The sequence below is a fragment of the Anas acuta genome, chromosome 7, assembly GCF_963932015.1.
Source record: "Anas acuta chromosome 7, bAnaAcu1.1, whole genome shotgun sequence".
NCBI lineage: Eukaryota > Metazoa > Chordata > Aves > Anseriformes > Anatidae > Anas > Anas acuta.
In genome coordinates this window covers 35885433-35892454 of record NC_088985.1, presented here as the reverse complement: position 1 = coordinate 35892454, position 7022 = coordinate 35885433, and the positions used below count along the sequence as shown (strand labels likewise).

The 7022-nt window shown below is 48.7% G+C and overlaps 1 protein-coding gene across 1 annotated transcript; it reads right to left on the bottom strand.

Moving 5' to 3' along the window:
* Window positions 1-3986: 3986 nt before the first annotated feature.
* FOXI2 (forkhead box I2) lies at window positions 3987-5679 on the bottom strand. Its single transcript, XM_068688458.1, has 2 exons — window positions 5251-5679; window positions 3987-5137 (listed from the first exon to the last, which is right to left on the bottom strand). The coding sequence occupies exons 1-2, from the start codon at window positions 5639-5641 to the stop codon at window positions 4914-4916; spliced, it is 615 nt and encodes a 204-aa protein (XP_068544559.1). The 5' UTR covers window positions 5642-5679; the 3' UTR covers window positions 3987-4913.
* Window positions 5680-7022: the final 1343 nt, after the last annotated feature.

Sequence of the window (7022 nt, the reverse complement as noted above, 5' to 3'; positions counted from 1 at the left end):
CACATGAATGGTGAAGAACTAAACTTATTTTTAAAACTCATAACTTATATGTAACTAACAGAGGATAGATTTTGACCAGACATAAGGAGGAAATTCTTCCACATGAGGGTGGCGAGGCCCTGCCCAGGCTGCCCTGAGGAGCTGTGGGTGCCCCATCCCTGGCAGTGCCCAAGGCCAGGCTGGGGATGGGAATGCTTAAAGTGCCCTTGGATTCTGTGAGCAGCAACATTGTACAAGTTAAGCCCATAATGAAAATAACATAAAATGTATTGTTCTGTTAAAAAAAAAAGGCATTCATAAATGAACTCGGATGCTAACAGAGATAGTAGTACGAAATCACTCGGCAAGCACGGTAGTAACCATGATAAAATAAAATAATAAAAGCAAAAGGTCTTCCCCTCTTCTGTTAGATATATGGGTGACAAAAAAGTGATTTCCTTAAAGTAAAAAATTATATATAGTTTAGCCACGTATTCTCATTTTGAAAGAAAAATAGAATGAGCTGCTGAAAAGATCAGACTAATCCTTTTAGGTAGACATGGATGGGGACACATCAAGACAACATTATCTGGTAGCATTTACATACTGCAGCAGGAAGGATCAGGGAGCGTGCAATCCCCGATAAGGCCATATGATCTTAAAAGTCAGCACCAGGGTGCATTCAGACTGTAATTCATTTTTTCCACCACCTCATCATACCGTTTCCCCCCACTACTCCCACCTCAGCCTCAGTTTGGCACTTTCAGGACAAGTCATTCATACCTGACCTGCTTCCACAAAGAGTCCACCTGGGTATTTTCCTCTGGTGCTGTCACAACTACCACCGTCTCCTGTAGTGTGAATTTCTATACAAGGGGGAACCTACTGGAAAGGATGAATTTTCTGTTATTTTTATGTTACGTCTCACTTTCCCTTCAGCCCTTGTCCGATTGACGCTGAGGCAGTGACTAACACATGGAAACTCAGATTAAATACAGAGGTGCATTTCTGAGGGAAATATCTTTAACTATAAGAAAGGTTAAAAAAAACTTTTCTGTACAATTCTCAATTCCTTGTGAACATGGAAGTCCCACTGATGCTCACAATCCACAAAATTAAAAACCTGTAGTCCCAAAGCCTGGATTTGGAACAGACTAAAATCTATTGTTACATGAGTTGATTTCACCTACAAAGTGCAGCTGTACAAAATTTGTCAGTACTCTGTTTTGTCAAAAGGAACTGGGAAGCAACGTCATAACATAGTAAAGCATAGGGAAATTGTAATGGTCCGTAAGGATGAATTGCATACAAGTACTAGATCTGGCGGAAAAGGGAATTTAAAAAAATAATAATAAAAATAAACTTGATTTACCACTTCCCATTTGAATTTATTACAGAGTTCTCCTGGTAAGCAACAGTCACTCTAATCCTTGCCTTTGCAATTAGATTAAAATATAGCTAGGATTAAAATTCAAGGGGTCAGACTCAGTAAGTAAACCACAGCAGGTGGTTTGGGAATATTCATAAAAACCCCAAACTCTCTCTCCTTTTCAGCTGGTCTTGGTTTGCCGAGACTGCAGGGACTGAGGGGACAGCCCCTGCGTGCTTTCGGGAGCCCATCAGACCCTTCCTCTCCTCCCAGCTAAGCCAGCAGACACCCTGCAGGCACTGTTTGCACGCAACCAAAATGATCATGCCCTCATGAGAGGGAGGTCACTGTGTGCTCCAGAGCTTTGCCCAACGCCTTCCGTGAGGGGCTGGCTGATGAGCAAATTCCACACGGCTGTTCTTTGTGAAGACACCCATTGTCTGCTAGGAGCAGGGATGAGCGCTCCCAACCCTCTTGGCTTCGGACCTGACTCCGGGCTTGCACCAGAATCCAAGAATGAAATGTTCAGCACACAAGCACGGAGCCAGCAGCCGTGTCTTGGCCCCACAGCATGGCCTGTTCTTGAAAAGATGAATTATGGTTACCTGACAGTCCCTTCTTGTTCTTGCATCGGCCAACGTGATGATCTCGAGTAAAGAAATCGTGGCCCTCTCATCGTGATGAAATCTAACTGGATAAAGAAACAGCCTAATTCCTTATCTCTGTGGTTTCATCCGTGAGTGATGAACCCAGGCTGTTGCTGTCTGTTGCCAGTACTAAAGCATCCCCGGTGAAAAGCAGAAGACAGAAAGTGTAACACAAGCTGGATGAGATTTCATTTCATACCATTAACTATGAGATTTCCTAAACTTTTCCACAGTATGTTGATAGAAGCCCAAGTCTCCAGCATGTCGTTGTTTAAATGCACCATGAACACCATTTCTTGCTGTGTTTGGGCATGCCATCAGGTAGTGAGACCTTTCCACCCCACTGCCAGGTATTTTGTGGGGAAAATCGTGAAAAGCTGTGAGCTGTTTCCTTGGTGCCACAGCTACCCCTGTGCTCAGGAGAAGATAACACTGCACTGGGCAGCCGGGTGCCCTGAACTTGGTTTTTAAGGACTCCAAGACCTGGAGATACCAGAAATAGCACCAAAATTCAAGTGCAGCCTATACTCTTGATCACTTTAGACTTCATAGCACCTCTAGGCAAGCTCCTGTGCTACATGCACATATGGAGAGAATGAGAAGACTGTCAGGAGCTCTCCTTTCCTCTAAAATACACAGAATAGAGCACAAGAGAAAGATGGAGAAATACAGATGGTAGCCTCCATGTACACACTGAATCACCATCTTAAACAGTCCCTGAAGGAAAGGTCTGGCACAGCACCGTGATCCTTCTGCTGACCAATCCACAGACTTCCATTAACGCAGCACCCAGCCAAGCCACTAATGAAGGCCACGCTAACGAAGGCCACACTTATCTGTGTCTGAGAAAGCCTGAGGCACCTGCACCACCTGGAGCTCTCCTCCTGGTGTCTCGCTGCAGCTTCAGGTCCTGCGGTGCCTCACTTTGTCCCAGGGCAGAGAGGCTCAGGGTGGAAACACTGAGCTCAGCATCCCAGAACTTGACATCCTGATGATGAAGGCAATGGGGCTGCGAGCTGTCCCTTATTCCCCAGCTCCGAGGTCCGTGTGTTGTCACTGTGTCTCGGGAGAAGCCCTCCTGGCTAGTGCCAGGGCACCAGTGCCGCTCTCCCTCCTATTTAAGTGTGTATTCACAGGAAATCCATTCCTCAGGGAGTGAATTTCAGGGCCCAAAGGCAGGTTTTAAAAACTGGGGCACCTACTTGCAACACACAGCTATTTTCACCAATAAATGAATTTATAATTTTATTTTATTTTATTTTATTATTATTATTTTTTTTTTTTTTGTAAAGACACAAGGCTGTCTCCCCTTCCCTCCCTGTATAACCCGTTCACCCTCAGCCACCTGGAAAAAAGCAGCCCAAAATGCAGCTAATCACCAAAATAATGTTCCTTGCTCTGCTGAATGCAGTAGCTAAAGGTCACCCTGCTGAAAGGAGAGCTCGAGGCCTTGAGCATTTTTCTACCTTTGAAAAAGAAACAGGAGTTACAATTTAAATGTCTTCTTGCTGGATAGCCCCAGAAAATAATAACATAAGCAAGGAGGTTAGGTCTGAAATACCTAAAAAGCAGTTTGGGATTTGTAATTTTTCCTGTATGAAGGTTTTTACAAACAGCAGGTTATAAAAAAAAAATAATAAAAAAAAAAATGACTGCATAAACTTGCACAAGATTTTGGCTGACAAGCTCAGTTTGCTATTCTCTTTACTCTGCATCTACTGAAGTTGGATATTTGTGAATACTTTGGAATCTTTTTTATTACCAGTTGGGCCAGGAAAAGCTTTGCTTACATGGCTGGTTCTCCACCTCCATCAGGGACTTGCACCTCTGACACATTTCAGGGTCTTACACAGTTTGGTTTATTTGTCTTTTGGTCAAACTTGCTTTATGGTTCTCTTCTAAAGCAGAAAGAAAAAAAAATAAAAAAGAAATTAAGAAAGAAAAGAAAGAAAGAAAAACCAAGGTTTCTGATTTTTTTTTCTTTTGTTAGCTTTTTATTTGAGAAAAGTCTATTTTTGTCCTAAGCAAGGATGAGTGGGACGGAGGAGACAGAGCCACGAGGGACAGGCAGCAGATCGTATAATTCTCAGCTTTGCTTTCTTCCAACTCCAGGACCTTCAAGGAGCAACTGGGAAGCAGGACACAGGCACTGGGCACTGGTGAGTGGGTGCGGGCAGCCAAAACCCTCACGTTTCAGGTCTTAAAACAAAAAGCCCAAATGAAAAGTGGGGCTGTGGACCACTACAGTTGCACTTTTCTGGAGCTTTGCAAATGGCACAGAGCTGGGACGTCCCGTACGAGGTGGGAGAGCCAGCAGTGGACGTGGGGGGATCGGGCTGCGGGGGGGATTGCAGGGCGGCCAGCGGGGAACCCAGCAATTAAAGAGCTCCCCAGCGGGGATCCGGCACAGTTTTGGATGCTCGATTAAAGCCGAAATTCTTCATATAAATTAGCATCAGCTCCACGGGCTGACACAAAGATGAGCTTTTGTGTTTGGAAAAAAAGAAAGGGGGGGGAGAGGGTTATGCAGAAGGTCCCCACGGCAACCCTGACCCTGGGGGGGGCACATCCCACTGACCCTCCCCGCACCCCCAGCACCTGCCGGCCTGGTCACGTCGGGGGGCCGAGGTTAACCTCCCCCGGGGCTGGATATTAAAGCCCTTCCGAGGTGTCTGTAGGATGGGACGGGACGGGAGGGGAATGGACGGGACGGGTCGGGTGGCCTCAGCCCACGGGGGTGGGCGTGGGGCTTCAGTTCCCCGACGGGGAGAGAGCTTCCCGCAGCCCCCCCGGCTTGGCTCCCAGCACACACACAGCCCTCATTCCGCCTCTGTCAGTTTATATCTCTACCAAAATGTACATTTCCGCGCTACAAAAACGCTCCTCGACGAGCACCTCACTGCCGGGGGGGGGCAAGCTCAAGCCTGGGTCCCGGCACGACCGAAGGGGGCCCCGCTGGAGCTGAAGCCGCCGGGGGGGCCCCGCAGCCCGGCCGGGCAGGAGGAGCCCCCCGGGACCCCGCCGCTGCCCCCCGCCCCGTCGGGCGGTCCGGCGTCGGGGCGCCTCTTCCTCTTCCTCCTGAAGGTGCCGTTGTCAAACATCTTCTCGCAGTTGGGGTCGAGGGTCCAGTAGCTGCCTTTGCCTGCGGAGAGAGAAAAAGCCCCGCGCCCGTCGGCCGCCACCCAGGCCCCGACGGGGGGAAATCGGCTGCACCCGATGGGGTGCCGCGACCCCATCCCCTCCGGGGCGCCTTACCCGGGTCGTCGTCGTCCCGCGGCACTTTCTTGAAGCAGTCGTTGAGGGAGAGGTTGTGGCGGATGGAGTTTTGCCAGCCGGCTTTGCTCCGTTGGTAGAAGGGGAAGGTGTCGGCCACGAACTGGTAGATCTGGCGCAGGGTGCGGCGCCGCCCGGGAGCGCTGTGGATGGCCATAGCGATCAGCGCCGAGTACGAATAGGGCGGCCGGGGGCTCTCCGGGGCCGGGCAGGGGGCGGCGGGGCCGCCGAGCCACGGGCAGGGGGCGGCGGGCGAGGGTCGGGGCCGGGGCAGGCTTAGGGTTAGGGGTAGGGGCAGGGGGAGGCCGGCAGGGCGGCCCGCCCCGTCCAGCAGCAGCTCCCGGCCGTGGGGAGGCGGCCCGAAGGCGTGCATGCTCCCGCAGAGCCCCGCTCCCTGCCCGCCCCGTTATATAGAGCCCCCCCCCCCCGCCCCACGGGGACGCCCCCCACCCCGGGTCCGCACCCCAGCCGCCCCCACCCCGGCTGCACCCCCGTGTGGGGTCTGCGGGGCTGTGGCATGGTAGCAAAGCCCAGCCGCCCCCTCGGCAAGAGCTGACTTCCAGCAAATAAATGCACTTGCAATAAGCCATCGATGCACTCTCCTATGGTTCAATACAAAATAAAAAATATTGTCACTCGGAAATTGAAATTTCCCATTGCGAACACCCTGAAACCACAGCTGGTCCTGTATGTACACGTGTTCCCAAAATCAAACTCCTTAACTCAAACTAAACTCCTCTCCATGATGAGGAAATTCAGGGTGCTCACGCCCTTGCTGGCCCGCAGGCAGAGCCGCAGCAAAATAACCGAGTAATTCGGTGTGGCAGCTGGGCTTTCTGCTTGGTCTGGTGCCCACAACCTGGGTTAGAAGAGGAGAAAAGGACTTTTCTCTTTTGGTACTGCCGGCATTAAACTTAAGGTAAAATTTGCACTCTGCTTTGCTCAACATCAAACCATGCACCTGCACAGTGCTGGTGGGATACTGCAGCCAAATGGATTCTACTTGAATCATTCGAAATGATTTCCAATGTGCATGGCTTGATTTTCACTTTTTTATTATATTTTATTTTTTATTTTTTGACATATGCATGACATCCTATAGAAACTTTCCTTCTCCACTTCTCATTCTCCAGTAAAAGCAGATTTTGGGGTTATGCTTTTCCCACCAACATTGAAACAGTGAGAAGAAAATCACCTAAATTGTTCAACTTTTATAGAAAGCATCAGTTGATGAAAAAAAGAAAATATTTTAAATTCGACTTCTATATATTCTCTTGCTGTAGATTACCTCCATCTTTTAGAAATTTCAGACCATTCCTGAGACATACAGGAAAAATGGCTTTATCAGTGGCTATAGCAATATGTAAGGAAATATAAATGGCTACGGATTTGTGGTAAGGAACTAAAATACTTCAAGTGGCATCTCATACAAATAACATCATTTCCAGTTCTTAATCCATGATCTGTATGCTGGGACTGCAAATTTAGCTGTGAAAGAACATCTGTATCACTAAATCTTTGCCTTTTCACTATCATTCTTATGGCTGAACCACTTTTTTCACTGCACTGTGTGTAAATTTCACATTCCCATGGCAGGTCGGTGTCATCCAGTGCGCTCTCCCTGGGAGCAGCTCAAACCAGATGCTCCAGAGACCCAAAAAACACTTAGGAGATCGAGTTTCTTCCTAATGCAAGACAGCGGATAGCTTATGCCCTGGAGCATGAGCGTTACAACACATTTTACATATATATAT

Excerpts from the sequence above, each read along its gene's own strand:
- FOXI2 (XM_068688458.1), bottom strand. The coding sequence starts at position 5,641 with ATGCACGCCTTCGGGCCGCCTCCCCACGGCCGGGAGCTGCTGCTGGAC. Across the intron at positions 5,138-5,250 it reads GCGGGACGACGACGACCCGG|GCAAAGGCAGCTACTGGACC; the intron begins GTAAGGCGCCCC and ends CTCTCTCCGCAG.